This window comes from Taudactylus pleione, unplaced genomic scaffold (assembly GCF_031769625.1).
Source record: "Taudactylus pleione unplaced genomic scaffold, aTauple2 ptg000289l, whole genome shotgun sequence".
NCBI classification, from domain to species: Eukaryota; Metazoa; Chordata; class Amphibia; order Anura; family Myobatrachidae; genus Taudactylus; species Taudactylus pleione.
Genome location: NW_028284691.1, coordinates 1,387,701 through 1,406,149, shown reverse-complemented (window position 1 = coordinate 1,406,149; position 18,449 = coordinate 1,387,701). Strand labels below are relative to the sequence as shown.

Here is an 18,449-nt window from a genome sequence, read left to right as displayed (position 1 = left end):
CTGGCACCCACCGTATCCCCCCCCCCCATCCCTGGCACCCACCGTATCCCCCCCCATCCCTGGCACCCACCGTATCCCCCCCCATCCCTGGCACCCACCGTATCCCCCCCCCCCATCCCTGGCACCCACCGTATCCCCCCCCCCCATCCCTGGCACCCACCCTATCCCCCCCCCATCCCTGGCACCCACCGTATATCCCCCATCCCTGGCACCCACCGTATTTCCCCCATCCCTGGCATCCACCGTATTTCCCCCATCCCTGGCATCCACCGTATTTCCCCCGTCCCTGGCACCCACCGTATTTCCCCCGTCCCTGGCACCCACCGAATTACATTATATTGTATGCCTATGATGGTACAGTATATGGCATCCCCGAGTTACCGAAATTTGCCTATTACTGGGACAAAAATTCCTTTAATATAGATGATGAAGTACAGGGTTCTAGACCTTGGACAGCACAACAGACTCGATATTTCGTTAGCTCTTAGTGTCTGCACTTTCTCAATAATTCTTTATCAGTTTCATTCATCTCCCAATTCTACAATCCTTGTATCCCAGACCCACAATACGTGTTGTTAGCACTTTATTATTATCCTTAATTTTTATGGCGCCACAAGGGTTCCACAGCACCTACATAAACAAATGAGCACAACAAGAAAACAGTGACTTTAGCTGGGTACACATGAGCAACAGGCACTTGTTCCGACATACAGTAGGAGCGAATGCCTTTGAACGTGGATTGCTTGTACACTGGAACAAGTTAGTGAACAACGGAACGATCACTGTTCCGTCCTTCATTAACGTACAGGTCGCTAGCGATAGTGCTAGGTTTGATCTGCAGTACGTCAAACCTAGCAGCTATCGCTAGCGATTGTGGGAGCACGCAATGGCCCGTACATACTGAGCGATGTAAGCGATTTGTCGTTATGAAACGGCCAGTCGCTCCAGTGTGTACCCGGCTTTACAGTACAAGACAAAGCCGGACATGTACATGCTTTATAATCATTGCTGCATCAGCAGTCACAACACTGATCTAAGCAGCAGGGTGGCAGAAATAACGATTAGGTGCTGTTGAATGGAGTATGCCGTAGATCTGGGGTCAGGGAACTTTTTTACCTTTTACCCCAAAATATATTGAGATACGCTGACGTTACCCCCTTGATTTGACAGGAAGGAAATCCTATAGTAGTGCCCCCATATAATGCCCCTGTAGTAGTGCCCTCATAGTTATGCCCCTGTAGCAGTGCCCCCATAGTTATGTAGTGCCCCCATAGTTATGCCCCTGTAGCAGTGACCCCATAGTTATGCCCCTGTAGCAGTGACCCCATAGTTATGCCCCTGTAGCAGTACTCTCATAGTTATGCCCCTGTAGCAGTGCCACAGCCTCCCTGCGGTGCCAGGCTGGAGGTCACTGACGCCGGGTGCAGTGGGTGCGCTGCTGCACCCGGCGCCAGTGACCTCCATTACTGGTGGTAATGGACGGACAGCCGGGCATGCAATGATTCATATGCATGCCCGGCTGTCCATCCATTACCCCCAGTAATTTCAGTTTTACCCCAAATGGGGTAATTTACCCCTGTTCCCCGACCACTGCCGTATATGATAGTATAAGTTAAGGTTCATACATACACTGAACGATATCATGAACAATATCGTTCAGTGCTGGGCACACTCCCTCATCCCCGAACATGCAACAACCTTGACAGTATCATCAGGTTGGCCTGCATGTTCGGGCGATGAATGACAATGACCAACGACCTGTGGGAGCGCGCATAGGTCGTTCGTCGTTATGGTTCATCATTTTAGCCTACACACTGGCTGATATAGTGAACAATAATTATATTGTTATCGTTACAGTCGTTTAAAATATCGTCAAGTGTGTACACACCTTTAGGGAAGGAAAAACACTTTGCTGACTTAAATATATTACAGTACATGGTGTGAACATATCATCACTTGTCCCCCTCTCCCAATTATACCACACTTTCTCCCTAATATTACAGAGGTATCTCCAAGTTTGTTATGGTTACCCTTTGTTGGTTGGTTTCTGTTTGCTAATGTAAATTGTTGCATTGTAATGCTGGGTACACACTGACTGATACACTGGCCGATCAATCGATCGGCCAATGTATCTGCTCCCTGTCGGCCAGTGTGTACCCGCGATATGACGGTGAACGTCACCGTTCACTGACATATCGCATTGGCTGTGCTGCACAGCCGAGGGACAGATATGTCTGCAGACATATCTGTCCATCGGCAGGTGTGTACGGGCGGTATGCTGATTGCCAATACACACACAGCGACAGCCACGAGGAGGGGGGCGGGACACGCCCACCGGCCAACGGGTCCCACCCCTCGGCCCCCGGGATTCGAGGGCACAAGCAGATGATGGCCGTACAGTGTGTATGACTATGAACGAACATCATCTGCAGATATATTTGCAGATCACTCGATCTGCAGATAAATCTGTCAGGTGTGTGCCCACCTTAAAGCTAAGCACATACTATACAGTTATCAGGCCGATCAGTCAGTAATTGTTTAGTGTGTGTGTGCAAATAGAAGCACTGATAATCTGGTCAGATGTTTGGATCTTCCATCCTGCTTAAAAGATACAATAAATATTGTGCCAATTGACTGGCCGACAATTCTGCGGCTACATAGGCAAATCATTTCTGCAGTGTGTACAGGGACTTGGAATTTCCATCCAAACATCAGGACAGACAATAGGGAGGACCGAAAGAAGCAATTTTATAGTGTGTGTACGCACAGTATGAGATGTTCTCTGGAATATTTCTTCGCAAGTAAATATGTTGGATCACATCGTAAGTGAAATCTGATAGGTGTTTACCTATCTTTAGGTATGTAAATGGGGTTCACTAAATAGACTATGGTAATTATTGTTCTACAGTATTTTCGTGAGTTGTTGTTATTTTCTTGTATTGTAAAATAATCAGACAACAGGGTATCTGGGGAAGATTCTGCACAGGATTTTGAGATTTTCTTTTTTTACAATAACCAACAGTTAAGAACCTAAATAGGGAGTAAATTCTCCCTTTCTTATGTATAGGCTTGTTGGTGGTGCTTCCTAGAGTCAGAGAAATAGTCGATTTTATATAGAATTGCTTGCACAGGCAATTAGAGTAGTCCTTTTAGGGGCACACATCGTTTGAATAATTATAATTGAAATGATGGTTATTTTTAAATGTAACATTTATTAGTGTACCCATAAAATAAATTGGTAACAAGTAAATGATTACAAATGCAATGTTTAAGGTAATCACTATATTGTACCTTTTGGAATTAGGTGAAAATATTTACTGCTAATCCCTAACAATCTCACCAATAATTCCTTGTGCTTTAATGGTTATTTCCCTATAGATTGCAAACTTGCGAGCAGGGCCTTCATACCTCTACGAGGGGTATTCAATATCAAATGTAAACTTCGCTGTCGAAGTTTATTTTTCATATCGGAGCTTTTACCTGGGATAAAGTATCGGACGAGGGCCCGCTTATCCCCGTATTCAATATGAAACCTACGAAAACGGGAGCCTGCGAAGTGGGATTTGCGTTAAATTACGAAATTTTCCTTAAAAAAATTGTAGGACCCCCCTAAAGCTGTAAAAACATGCAGGATCACTGTGGGTACCCCCGTTTTAGCCTGCAAATGAAAGTCAGGGATTTAAATAGCTGCAGCAGGTGTTTTTTTCCCAACATTGAAGAAGTGATGCAGAAGAGCACTTAGGGTTTTTTTTTTTTTCGTTTTTTTAAGTGGTCCCATCAAATTTGGGGTACATGAAAATGGGTACTAGCATATTTTTATGTCCCTAAAGTAATTTTTTTTAAATTCTGCAACTGTGCACCTGCCGCTATTAATCTATTCTAGAATACACCTGCCGCATATTTGCAGAATAGCCCTGAACCTATTTCCCTATTGTTAAACAATTTTTTCCCATTTTTTTTTTTTTCACCCCAATTTTTAAATTAATTTTTTGGGGTGTCCCTATTTTTTTTTTTGACACAGTTACTTTTAAAATGTCATTCCCAGGGGTGCAGGCTATTTTTTTTAAGCCTGCACCCCTAAACCCCAATTCTGCACTTTTTTTCGCCACCTATTCAGTGGTGAAAAGTTATCCCCGTTTTTTTCCAAAGACTTTTCGAACCTGCGAAAAGTCTTTGAAATTGAATACAGTGTCAAATTAAAACCTGCGATAATGATGTCATAGGTGCGATATTAACGCAAAAAACGGACTTATCGCTCCATATTGAATTCCCCTATATGTGTGTCTGTTATTAAACAGTTCTGTTCTATTAATGTTTCCAATTGTAAAGTGCAACGGAGTATGTTGCACAATATAGGAATCTGTTAATAAATAAATATTTGTGCATCATTTGCTATATATACACAGTTAGGATTATCATCGGTCACAGACAGATGGCATTACTATCCCAGGACATACATTATAATTATCACACTGTGGCAAAGTTACTTCTTATCTCTTTATCTCTATTGTACTGCCATACCACATCCATCACTAAGATCAACGTTAGCAAGACATGCAAGACAACAAATAATCAGATATCATAACAGTACAGGTTCACTTCTTCAACCTATTGCATGGACCGAGTTTAGCTTTGTAAAGCGACTAAAACCATCCTGCTTAGCGTCCGTGGTCTTTTCAATCCTGTGCCAGGACTCCAGCGCATGTGCGGTGTACAGCCCACACATGCGTCGTGGCCATTGATGGGGAAGGGTTCCTATGGCACCCGCTCCCGCTACTAGTTATGCGATGTGTAGCCTATAGGCTACAGCAAGCTACCGCCATTTTTAGATGGCGGGAGCTTGCTGTAGTCTATAGGCTGCACACACACATATATAGCCCCCCCCCCCAAAAAAACCCCCAGAGAATAAGCTGCAAATATTTGTTGATAAATGGGCCCCTTAAAAAGCAAATTGAGCTACATTTGGACCTCATTATATATAAATTGTGTCCGTTATTGGGCTAATATACTGCTAATGACTGATGTATTTACTATTTATACTGTACTAAATCGGGCCGCACACAGCTTATTTTAGGTAAGGGCTCCGGACCTGTGGTTTATATACCAGCAGGTTTTTGTACATAAGACACCATAAAGTTGCTTTTTATATTTTGTTTGTTTTGTTGTTCTGCTGGAATAGAAATCTTTTCGGATTTGTTTAGAGTGTTCTTAGACCTTTTTGATGAAGTTGTTTTTTTGGAAATTCGCTAAACAACTGTGGGACCTGTCACAGACAGATGTAATCAATATATATATATTGTTAATGCTGCTCCTCACCTCTATGGGGGGAATTCAAGTGTGTTGCGCACCGGCGGCCATTAGATGGCGACCGATGGAGCAATTCAATTGATGCTCCGTTTGGGCGCGAACAACTGCCAGCGCTGACATTTCTACATGTAGCCCCCAGAGCCGGCGAGCAGAAATGACCGCAAGTGACTCGCTTCAGCGCATTTCTTGCCTCCTGAGGTGCGAGCAGAAATGTGTGCTAAGTCTGTTTTTTTTTTGCCCAAAACGGCTGTTTGCACGCCCTAACCACTTCTTTAGACAGGTTTAGCTGCTGTGCACGGCTAAACTCTGTGCTGTAATCCCAATAAATACTAATGTGCGCCCGAATGGAGAAACAATTGAATTGCTCTGTCGGGCGCCTATTCGTATAGACACCCAGCAGGGGGCGTTTAAAACAATTGAAGCGCAGCCTATGTATATAAAGTACAATTATTATTATTATCGTTTATTTATATGGTGCCACAAGTGTTCCGCAGCGCCTTACAAAGTACATAAACAAATAGATTGATTTACATTCACTTACAGTACAGTACAGTACAGTACAGTACAGTACAGTACAATACAATACAATACATTACAGGACATGGATAAGATACATTGCTACATTTGCGACCATAACACCCAGATAAGCAACAATGCAAAGCAACCAAGTGTTAGGTGCCCTGGTAAAGAGTAAGAAGTAGATGAAGGTAGATTAAGGAGAAGCACAAGAGGGTAGAGGGCCCTGCTCATAGGAGCTTACATTCTAAAGGGGAGGGACAGACAAACAGGGGTGACACAGATGGGGTGGGCAGGGAGGAAGGAATATGTAGCAGCAAGTTAAGATGAGAGCCGGAAGGCTTTGATGAAATAGTGGGTCTTGAGAACCCGTTTGAAGGATTGAAGAGAGGGAGAGGTGGAGAGTCTGATGGGAATCACCAATTACACAGAGCAACCCCACACAAAGACACGAAGAACATACAGATAGGGCACTGATCGGAAAACAAACTTATGGCCCCAGTGCTGTAAGCTAGCAATGCTAACTATTGTGCCACAGTGCTACCAGGGGAGACTTTAGGAGAAACATCAAAGTATTTGAGATTAGATCACAAATATAAAGTGCTCATTCATACTTGGCTGGCTAGATATTACTTTGAGATTTGGACCTTCTCACCACTACTGTATTGTTTCAATCCTTTTTCCCATTAGATTGTTATTTCCTGTAGATAGTGCTATTTTTATTGTATCTCCATGACTTCCAATTGTTATGTTTTGCCATAGTATATAATATATATGCTACTTTGTACAGTACTATGGGAAATGTTGCAAATCTGTAATAGTAATCATTCTCAATAATATATATTTGACTGGAATTTGTATTTTGTTGTATTACATACTGCTGTCCTTATCATAAATCTCTTTGCCTCTCATTATCATAGGACAACATTGAACCCATGAGCTCCAAGAGACGCAGAGCCACGTCCCCATCCAGCAGTGTCAGTGGTGGAGACTTTGATGATTCACCGCATACCTCAAGTACCCCAAACTCTGGCAGGAAAAGGAGGAGACTTGCTAATGTGTCAACTGTGGATCCAGTAAGTGGAAGCAGAGACCTACACATTGCTGCAAATACAGCTATAACTATGTACCCAAATGTACAGTGTTTCTGGTCTATAGTTAGTGAGGAAATAATCATATAAACTGTTTTTATTATTTGTATTTATTAATAGTATAGGTTTATGTTTGCTTATGTTGTTAGTAGCTGTATATGTTCTGATTTCACTAGTATTCTGATTTCTCCAGTATTATGTGACATAAAGCAGCAATTTCTTGGTTGCACATTTACATATATGTACGGATACTTAGAATGACAATATTCTTATGTTAGCGTTTACTATGTTTCTTTAGATTGCCGTGTGCCATGAACTCTATAACACAATCAGGGACTATAAGGATGAGCAAGGTCGTATACTGTGTGAACTCTTTATTAGGGCACCAAAACGCAGGTAAGACACAGCAAGCCTTAAGTAATATTTGTTAATAAACAATTATAATGTAATTCATAACAAGTAATCATATGTTTGCTTTTGTTAGATTAAGCTTATTCAATCTGTGGCATTACTAGTTCCTGCATAATGTACTAGCTAGGGATTGCTAGGTGCTGGGGCATTCGCTCCGGTAACTTACTTCTGCATCAGACTGATGTAAGATATAGTGATTGATGTGGGTTGCAGCATGTGGGTTATTTACACCTTGTTATAAAATAAATCCTATAGTTGTATACGGGTTGGGTATAGGATACCGGCAGTTGGGAATCCGGCTGTCAAAAGACCGACAACGGAATCCCGATGCTCGGTATCCTGATAGGGATTAGGTAAGTATCCTAACCCTCTCCCCTTTTTTTGCATCCTAACCCTCCTTACCCCTCACCCTAACCCTCCTGGTTAGTGCCTAAACCTAACCCTCCCCCCTAGGTGCCTAACCCTAAACCCCCCCTGCTGGTGCCTAACCCTAACCTCCCCCATCCTGCAACCTAACCCCGGGGTGCCTAAACCCTCCCTCCCCTGCGGCTAACAACTAACAGCGCCCACTATACTTACGAACGGGGTGCCGGCTTCGGGATTCCGGTGTTTGCATGTCCACTCATTTCGGGATTCTGCCGCCGGTCTTCTGTCCGTGGTTCGGGATTTCTGCAGCCGGCATCCCGATGGTAGGTATAATAACTACATGTATAATAACTACATCCTTACCACATCAAGTGGCTTCTAAGCTTTTGTACATACTAATGGTTGTACTTTAGCTGGTGAGTAATACCTGATACATCTGGTGATTTATAGTGGCTGTCTCATGTTTGAACAACTTAGTTTAATATACTTGATATTGTAGGTCTTTTCTACATCCTGATAATGGCAAATGTTTGCCAGTTACTCACAATTGTCTATCAATTTGTGTTGAAGTTTGTACAATTATTCCAAGTACTGTGTATTGTGTCTGCAATGTAACCCATTATGTCTTTCAATATATAAAAAAAATCTGCCTTCTGTATTTGTTAATATTATTAATTAATATATTTAGGGGCGTATTCAATTAGCGGCGAAAACAGACTTTTTTTTGCTATTGGCGAAAACAGCAGTTTTTCGCAAAAGAAAAAAAACGTTGAAATTTTCGCCAAAAAAAAACAGGCGAAAACGAAAAAGTGAAAAAAACCTGGAGAAAAGTTTTCTCCATCTCAGACCAGGAGAAAAAAAATGCAAAATCACAATTTTTGGCAAAAAATTAGGGTATTTCTTTCAGAACCCTTTGGACACCCCCCCTAATGATAAATTACCAGAAAAAAATTGTAAGTTGCATACTTTGGTGAAAAACGGCTGCGCAGATTTCAGGTGGAAAAATTAAAAGCACATTGAAAATGGTTTTAACATTTTGGGTCTGATTTTTTGGGGGGCTGTATAGATGCGTAAAGTGTTTTATATATCGCACGTGGTCGCAGTAGGCGTTTACTTTAACTTTTTTTAAAAAAAGTACGTTTTTACGACACGAAAATATACTTGCACCCATTTTAACGTACCCCCAATGTAAACAGAACAGTAATTTTCTGGAAAAAAAAATGCTTTCTATATTTTTTCAACGTGTTTTTTTTTTTTTTTTCCGTCCAAATTTTGCTAGGCTGTTTTTCGCCAAAGTAAACAACTTACAATTTATTTATTTTTGGTAATTTATCATTAAGGGGGGGGGGGGGGGTACAAAGGGTTCTGAAAGAAATCTTCAAGTTTTTAGCCAAAAATAGGGATTTTGCATTTTTCTTTCTCTTGGTCTGGGATGGAGAAAACTTTTCTCCAGGTTTTTTTTTTGCCAATTGCCGTTTTTGCCTGTTTTTTTGGCGAAAAAACTGCAGTTTTCGTCACTAATTGAATACGGCCCTTAATTGGTATTATGAGTTACATTTATGAAATCTCCCGAAGCCTGCTCTTAACCCCAATACTTACCGTTGGCGGGATGCTGGCGCCTGAACTCTGACTGGTCTCAGGATTCCGGCGCTGGCATTCTAAGCGACGGAATCCCGACTGCCGCGATATAGACTTAATCCTATACATACCACTAATTGTGAAAGCCTTATATAGCATATTTAAAATATTTTCCTGAGGTCATTTTGTTTTATTTTTAGAGTTTGTTTCGAATAAAGTAAAACCAATAACAATTGTGAGCTTTCTTACAAACCGGAACATAAATTTGCTTATGTCTTCCTGCTAGGTAGCATAGTAATAGAACAGTTTAATCTTTAAAACATCCTGATAGTGCATGGGGTGCTTTTAGTTTTCAATAGTTTTTTGCTCTGTTACTGATCCCCTTTTTTTTATTTTATTTTTTTTTTAACCTACAGAAATCAGCCAGATTACTATGAAATTGTCTCCCAGCCCATCGACTTAATGAAGATCCAACAGAAATTAAAGATGGAGGAGTATGATGAAGTCAGCTTGCTTACTGCTGATTTTCAGCTGCTTTTTCAGAATACCAAAGCATATTACAAGGTGAGCTTAAATCTCTATTACAGGGTTTGCTTAAATCTCAAGAGTAGAATAAAGCCTATACATTTTTTATTTTATTCTTTTTTTCAAAAAGAATTAAAAAGAAAAATGATAAAAAGCTATTTTTCATTTAAATAATACTTTTTTAAATTTGGGGTGCCTAAAATTAATGAAAAAGTTGACTTGGGGTTAAATTGAGGCAATTTTTTTAACACCCAAAAATGACATGTAATTATTGGACCAATTAAGCTAATTGAAAACTTCTAAATGCTTAATTAGCCATGAAGGGGAGGCTTTCTAAGGGGTTCTCCACTATGTGCCTGATTCATAGACGCTCCCTAGATGTGATCGCACGCACGATGTGTATGCAAATTGCGTAGGCAGTGCTGTCGCACAGCAATACATTCTCACGCCCAGTATTTCTTAGAGAGCGATCACATAGTGTATGCATACACCCACCAGCCTGTCTTAAGACGCCCACTTGTGCACGTCATGTCCAGGAAGTGTATGCAACCATCAGTACATCGGATTCTATCGCAGCGATTGATGTTGACCATACCCTGCTGCAAGCACTTCAGTGTAGAAACAAGCCAGGTGACGTGTACTATGATGCTGTCTTATAATTATGCACACCTCTAAAACGCTGTTGAGATGCTCGGGCACGCCTGCGTTTGTACCTCCACGTAACCCCCCCTGTTACAATCTACAAACTGCTTCCCGTGTCACTTACTCTGCTGGGCAATCTATGCGCAGCGAGCGAATGCATTGTGAACTGTCACTAAGGCATGCGCACAATGTATACACACTGAATACCATCGACAGCAGCGAGAGTATGCATATTAGCGAGCGGGTCTGAATCAAGCCCTGTGTCCCAGCAAGTTTACCTTAGAATAAAAATGTTACCTACCATCTCACACCCTCAGGGAGGGGCGCACTTAAAAAAATGGAAGTTTCCTCTGGAAAAAAATGTGAGTTTGGAATTGGATCGCAACTGCACTTTGCAGTGCTAGTTTTTCGTGAAAGGTGGCTTGCACAGGCTAGATCGCGCCTACTTGGACGGACCCTATGTGCATTTTTAAAGTGTTTTTTTTTTTAAATAGGTTTACAGATAATAAACATAGTAGATGCAATATATACATAAAGTGTTTGGTTTTCAAATGGATATGTTGTACACCATATTCTATTTGGCCTATGTAAACCTGTAAAGGTGGAATGGCGGCAGGCATCATTTAGGACAGTGGTTCTCAAACACTGTCCTCAGGACCCCACACAGGTCACATTTTCCAGGTCACCAGCAGGTGCACAGGTGTAATCATTACTCACTGACACATTTTTAAAGATCCATAGATGGAGCTAATTATGTCACTTGTGCTTCTGTGAGGAGACCTGGAAAACATGCACTGTTTGGGGTCCTGAGGACCGAGTTTGAGAACCTGTGATTTAGGATAATGGCATCCTGAGTAGGCTGTATATATACAAACAACTCTCCTTCACATTTACCTTAGCTACTTATGTAAGGTAAAAAGACATTGGGACTGCAAAGTAGCAACGGATCACAGCCCTCTAACAGCAAAGGCTGAAATTGTAGAAACCATTTTAATCCATTAGAATCCATTTTAATTTGTCATTATTATCTAGTTAATACTAAGAAAAGCAATAATGGATATCTCCCACAATGATTTGAAATCAAAGAAGGGAATTCAGTTAGGCGCAAGGTTTGCTTCACAGGGATAGTTCTGAGATTTCACTCCCAGGGCTATTCAGGTACAGTACTTGGCATTTTTCCTGCAGGGTAAAACATTGCTTAATGCAGACTAACCCATAGATTCCGCGCAAAGTGCTGGAATTTATGGGTTTCCCGGAGCGTTAAGATGCAGATCCAGAATTGCTTTTTTTTGAATACTAGGTGAATAGTGAAGATTTCATAGAGCCAGTGGGGGGCAGCAGACCGTTCCCGAGGGAGCCACGTGCAATCGTTACTGTCCATTTTCTCTTTGTTCATGTCAAATGGGCAACATTTACCAAGCTTCACTACAGAGTAATCCATTCTCTTGATGCCAAATCACGAGGCCTGTAATTGTGACTGCATAAAATTGGTTGAAATGTAGGAGTCCAAATATTAAATATAAACCTTCAGAGCAAAACTACAGTTTTGAGATATATATATGATTGTACCAACACAGCTTTAAACTGCATTAATTCTGGGTTTCCTTTCACGAGAATGTTTTTCGTACAGAGTAATTAACTGTATTTCTGATTTGTATTTTATTTTTTTTTTCTAATTGTGCTCAACAGTCTGATACTCCAGAGTACAAAGCTGCATGTAAGTTATGGGATCTGTATCTCCGCACAAAAAATGAGTTTATTCAGAAGGGCGACTGTGAAGAGGATGAAGAGGAGGAGGATGTACAGGACAACGCAACTCCAGATGGAGATGTTAGTTCTCAGACTCTTATTTTGACTTCACAAACATTTGTTTTTATAGTTTTTCCTGTTTTTTTTTTTTAAATTAAAAAGATTCTTTATCAGTCAAGCGTGCAATCAAATTTTTTTTAATTTTTTATTTTTATTTTAGGCTTCTCAAAATTATTTAAAGCCGATCTTGGAGCAGTTACTGGAATCTATCAGCACCGCTGCACACCCGAATGGCAGACTGATCAGTGATCTCTTTCAGAAAGTTCCTTCTAAAGTGGTAAGTTTTAAAGGTTGTGACAATCTAAAGGAGAGGTGGATATATGGATATACAAATCCTGTTACAGAAGGCACCTTCTGCTATAATAACTAATTTGTAAAGAATAAAACTGAAGCCTCAAACTAGAGGCAAAGGGTTTCCTTTGTTATGCTGGGTATACCCTAGACGATATGTCGGCCGGTCCCGCGGATCGGGGTGACCTATCGGGCACATCGTCTAGTGTGTACCCACTATGTGCGCCTCCGATGCCTGACATCGGGGTCGTTCCGTCTTCAGCGACCTGGCTTCTGACGCCGGCAAGATCAATGGTGGCAGTGAACAACATATCGGGTGGGTACCGGATCGTTCAGTGGCCCTCATTCAGACCCACTCGCGAGCGGCTGTCCGCTCGCAAGTGGGTTGATGGTCCGCACTGCGCATGCGCACGACGGAGGGAGTTCCGACGAGCGAAGGACTTTCCTTCGCTCGGAGTGTCTCATCAAAGGGGGCGTGCTGTCGATGTTGACTGACAGCACGCCCCCTTTGGTGGGCGTGTCGGGGGCGTGCCTCCCAGACGGAGGCGTTCCCAAGGGAACGCCTACCGTCTGAAGCCGGCCCCACTGACATCACTAGTGATGTCAGTGGGAGCCAAAATCACTCCTGGCCTTGCGGTTGAAAAACTCAACCACAGGCTTTTGCTCGCAGTTTCGATGGTCGCGATGGTAAAGACCATCGCGACCATCATCCTGCACGCTCGTATATGCTGTGGGTGGTGACCCACAGCTATACGAGCGTCCAGGAGGACGCTCCATATTAATGGAGGTGGGCCCTGATTCAGAGCGAGCGCTCTGGTCAGAGCGTCCGGCTCTGAATCAGGGCCGGTGTGTATTGATATATCGTTCATTGGTCGGGTAATGTTTACCCACCTTTAGTATGTCAGTTTTACCAGACCTCACAGTAATTACCTTATTGGGAGAGAAGATTGTTGCCTGAAAAACTGAAAAGAGTAAGAAAATAATCAATATATACTGTAGGACCTGAGGGCTGGTTATTTCAGTTAGGTAGAATTTTATCAATTTGGACAAATGCTAGCGGTACATGTCTGATTTAGTTGACCAAATTGGCCATTCATTGCACAGTGTGTAGTCTTGATAGTTGAGGCCTTGTGTGAATCTGTAGATCAATCAGTCATTTTATCTGGAATCTGAATTGCTCATAGATCTGCTTGAAACATCCATAGTTTTTAAACAATAAATCAAGTGTTTTTTGTATTAACCTTGAATTATTATGTGACATGGCTGTTTGCATGTCCCTAAATAATACAAAAAATAATCTACAACTTGCACTCTCCAAAGACAACAGCTTCATCCCAACCCAAAGAACACTACTCCTCAGAAAATATCACAAAAGTGAGTAGGACAATAGAGCTGTCATATAATGAGCTAAAAGTACTGATGGCCCAAAGGTAAATCCATCAAGTCTCCATTGAGATGCAATAAAACAGACAAAAATAAGAGATGTTATAAACTGGAAATCATTCTAGAGTAATCCCCGCGAGAACACTGGGGTATGTGATGGTGAAGGATCACTTGCAAACACTTAGGACCTGATTCAGACCCACTCGCTAAGATGCGTTCACTCGTAGCTGCCCATGGTTAACATTTTGCGCATGCGTAAGCATCGCAGTGCGAGAGATCGGGAAGCGTTCCCTTGCTGTGCATAGACTGCCCAGCAGAGTGCCAGGAGAAGCCGTTTGTGGGTGGTGACGGGCTGGCTGCTAGAAATGGAGGAGTGGAGATGCGAATGCAGGCATGCCTGAGCGTCTCAACATGTGCATAATTTAGAGGCAGCGTCATAGTACACGTCACCTGGCTGGATTTTACACTGAAATGCTCGCAGTGCTTGCGGTAGGGTATGGTCAACCACAAACACTGCGATCGCTTCCGATGGTTCTCGATGTTACCGATCGTTGCATACACCTCCCAGAGATGACGTGCGCAAGTGGGCGTCTTAAGACAGGCTGGTGGGCGTCTGCATACACTATATGTTCGCACGCCAAGACATAGTGGGCGTGCTAATACCTTGCCGTGCGATCGCATCAAGCAAGCAAACGCATCTAGCGAGTGGGTCTGAATCAGGTCCTTAGTCCCATCACCTGGGTAGTGTCTCAGATTACATAAATCTAAAAAGATGGGATTCTGTTATATCTCCAAATGAAATGAAAAATTATATATAACCACTTGTGTATTACTGTATGGCTAGAACGTATAGTCTAATAAAAGGTCCTCAATGTACTCACATTTAGAGGAAAATAGGCAGGCTTTCAGCGGTTTCTTTATATCTTCATATTACTCCCATCATATTAAACCCCCTCCCTGCCAACCACCTACAGGTTCCCTTCCCAGCACTGGTCCCCGCATAATCTCTCCATTGCATTCATCTCGGCCACCCATATTAAACTCCCCTTCTCGCTACAGCAACCCAAATAATCTAAATCATATCTCTCCCACAAACATTGTCCCTCTATCCTGTGCCCTCTGGAATGCCAGATCAGTATGTAACAAACTCGTACCCACCCATGACCTTTTCATCTCAAAAAACTTGCATCTCCTAGCCATTACTGAAACCTGGATTTCACCCTCTGACACCACCTCCCTTGCTGCTCTCTCCTCTGGGGGCCTCGTCTTCTCTCATGTCCCTCGACCTGGGGGTCGCCATGGTGGTGGGGTAGGGGGTCCTTCTATCCCCCGGCACGTCCTACCAACTACTACCCTCTGAACCATCTCTTAATTTCTCTACATTTGAGGTTTATGCTGTACGCCTCTTCCAACCAGTTCACCTTAGAGTAGCTGTTATTTACCGTGCCCCTGGCCCTCCTTCCAAATTCATTGACAGCTTCGCTTCCTGGCTTCCTCACTTTCTCTCCTCTGACTTTCCCTTTCTTATCCTAGGTGACTTCAATATTCCTATTGATAGCCCCACAGAAGCTTCTGCCTCCAAACTCCTTACCCTCACCCTCTTCATTTGGTCTCTCCCAATGGACCTCCTCACCCTCCCATGTGAGTGGGCATTCGCTTGACCTGGTCTTCACTCACCGTTGTGATATTTCTGATTACTCCAATTCCCCATTCCCCCTCTTTGACCATCGCCTTATCTCTTTTAACCTAGCCCTCTCTCCTTCCCTTCCTCTACCTCCTAAGGCCACCATCACTAAGCGTAACATTGACGCTATTGACACCATTTCTTTTTCTTCCCAGCTGGACTCACTTCTCTCCCCTATCCTGTCTCTCTCCTGCCGTGAACAAGCCATTTCTCTATACAATACCTCACTTACTTCTGCTCTGGACTCTGTTGCTCCGGCGATCACTATTCACCCTCGCAGATTTGCACCTCAACCTTGGCATTCCAAATGCACCAGATACCTGCAAAAGTGTTCGCGAACTGCCGAGTGACAGTGTAGAAGATCACGCTCTAAGGCTGATTTTCTCCATTTCAAATTTATGCTCTCATCATACAGTGCTGCCCTTTCCCTCTCTAAACAGTCATATTTCAAGAACCTCATCTGCTCTCAGTGCTCAAATCCCCAACGTCTCTTCACCACCTTCAACTCCCTCCTCCGCCCACCCCCTCTTCACCTCGCTGTCTGCCCTTGACTTTGCTACCTACTTTACATCTAAAATTGACTCCATACGTCAGGACATCATATCCCACCAGTCCCCCTGTTATCCACCTCCTCTCTTCCCAGATCACCCCTCTCCTTCCATTTTGCCAACACTAACTTTCTTCTCCCCTGTATCTGGAGAGGAAGTCATGTCCCTCATCCAGTCCTCCCCCCCCCCCCCCTTCCACCTCCCCCCTTGACCCTATCCCTTCACGTCTCCTCCGCTACCTCTCTCCTTCTGCCTGCTCCCATCTTGCCCACCTCCTTAATCTCTCCCTATCATCAGGCACTGTCCCGTCTGCATTCAAACATTCCCTTGTCTCCCCCATACTAAAAAAAACCTACCCTTGATCCTAACACTCTCTCCAACTACCGTCCCATCTCTCTCCTCCCTTTTGCCTCCAAGCTCCTTGAGCGTGTTGTTTACAAGCGCCTTACCACCTTTCTTTCCTCTCACTCCCTCGACCCTTTTCAGTCTGGCTTCCGTTCTCTCCACTCCACTGAAACTGCCCTCACTAAAGTCAGCAATGACCTCCTTGCTGCTAAATGCAAGGGCCACTACTCTCTGCTCATTCTCCTTGACCTTTCTGCTGCTTTTGACACTGTGGACCACCCTCTCCTTCTGCAAATCCTTCACTCCCTTGGTCTACGTGACACTGCCCTCTCCTGGCTATCCTCCTACCTCGATGACCGATCCTTCTCTGTTTCCTCTCATGGCTCCTCTTCTCCCCCACAGCCTCTTGCAGTAGGTGTTCCCCAAGCTTCTGTTCTTGGACCTCTCCTTTTCTCACTCTATACATCCTCACTAGGTGAACTCATCAGCTCTTTTGACCACGAATATCATCTTTATGCAGATGATACTCAGATCTACCTTTCCTCCCCTGACCTCTCTCCCTCTCTCCTCACTCGTGTCTCCAACTGTCTCTCGGCCATCTCCTCCTGGATCTCCCAGCGATTTCTTAAACTTAAGCTAATCATCTTCCCCCCCCCCCCCCCTCCCCTGCATAACCACACTTCCCACAATTTCCTTATCAATTGATAGCACAACTATCTCCTCTAGCCCCAAAGTGCGCTGTCTTGGAGTTATCCTGGACTCCTCTCTCTCCCTCAAACCACATATCCAGAATCTCTCACAGTCCTGTCGTTTTCATCTTAAAAATATTTCCAAGACTAGACCCTTTCTCACCCAGATTGGACTACTGTAACCTCCTATCTGGCCTCCCCAAATCCCTTCTCTCCCCTCTCCAGTCTGTCCTCAATGCTGCAGCTCGGCTCATCTTCCTCTCAAAACGCTCTGCATCTGCCTCCCCTCTCCTACAAGCTCTCCACTGGCTCCCCTTCCCTTTTAGAACCCAATTTAAGGTTCTCACACTCACTTACAAAGCCCTCAGCCATTCCTCTCCCATTTACATCTCTGATCTCCTCTCCCTTCACTATCCTGTCCGCCCTCTTCGTTCAACAAATGCACGCCGCCTCTCATGCCAATTGATTACTTCCTCCCACTCCCGCCTCCAAGATTTTGCCCGATTGCTCCCCACCTTTTGAACTCTCTCCCGCTTCCCATCAGACTCTCCACCTCTCTTCAATCCTTCAAACGGGCTCTCAAGACCCACTATTTCATCAAAGCCTTTCAGCTCTCATCTTAACTTGCCTCTACATACTCCTCTCTCCCTGCCTACCCCATCTGTTTCACCCCTGTCTGTCTGTCCCACCCCCCTAGAATGTAAGCTCCGATGAGCAGGGCCCTCTACCCTCTTGTGCTTTTCCTTACTCTACCTTCATCTACTTCTTACACTCTACCAGGGCACCCAACACTTGGTTGCTTTGCATTGTTGCTTATCTGGGTGTTATGGTCGTGAATGTAGCAATGTATATTATCCATGCCCTGTAATGTATTGTATTGTGCTGTAAGTCACTGTAAATCTATTTATGTACTTTGTAAGGCGCTGCAAACACTTGTGGCGCCATATAAATAAACGGTGATAATAATAATAATAATAATAATAATATCCCCTCTGATGTCATGGTAGGTACTATAACTCAAAAAGAGGAAACCGATAAAGGCCCTTTGTGTTATATTGCCTCCTGCTTGTGAATCACTTGTGTTAAATTCCTTAAACTAATGTCAAATTTGTTTGCTATTGAGTTGGCTTTTAATTCTTAATTATATTGGTGTCATGTTTTATGTTTTATAGCATTACCCAGACTACTACGCAATAATAAAAGATCCCATAGATCTAAAGACCATTGCTCAAAGGATTCAGGTATGTAATCTGGGCTTAATGAA

The 18,449-nt window shown here is 43.3% G+C and overlaps 1 protein-coding gene across 4 annotated transcripts in view; it reads left to right on the top strand.

Annotated features, from left to right (window-relative positions):
- The window catches only part of PBRM1 (polybromo 1), a 110,832-nt gene that overhangs the window by 715 nt on the left and 91,668 nt on the right, over window positions 1–18,449 (top strand). For all 4 annotated transcript variants that reach the window (XM_088482460.1, XM_088482459.1, XM_088482461.1 and 1 more), the window contains exons 2-7: window positions 6,744–6,899; window positions 7,213–7,310; window positions 9,686–9,833; window positions 12,126–12,266; window positions 12,406–12,522; window positions 18,358–18,426. In XM_088482460.1, coding sequence (XP_088338586.1) covers window positions 6,759–6,899; window positions 7,213–7,310; window positions 9,686–9,833; window positions 12,126–12,266; window positions 12,406–12,522; window positions 18,358–18,426 — 714 coding nt within the window. In that variant the 5' untranslated portion in view covers window positions 6,744–6,758. The remainder of the gene's footprint in view (window positions 1–6,743; window positions 6,900–7,212; window positions 7,311–9,685; window positions 9,834–12,125; window positions 12,267–12,405; window positions 12,523–18,357; window positions 18,427–18,449) is intronic.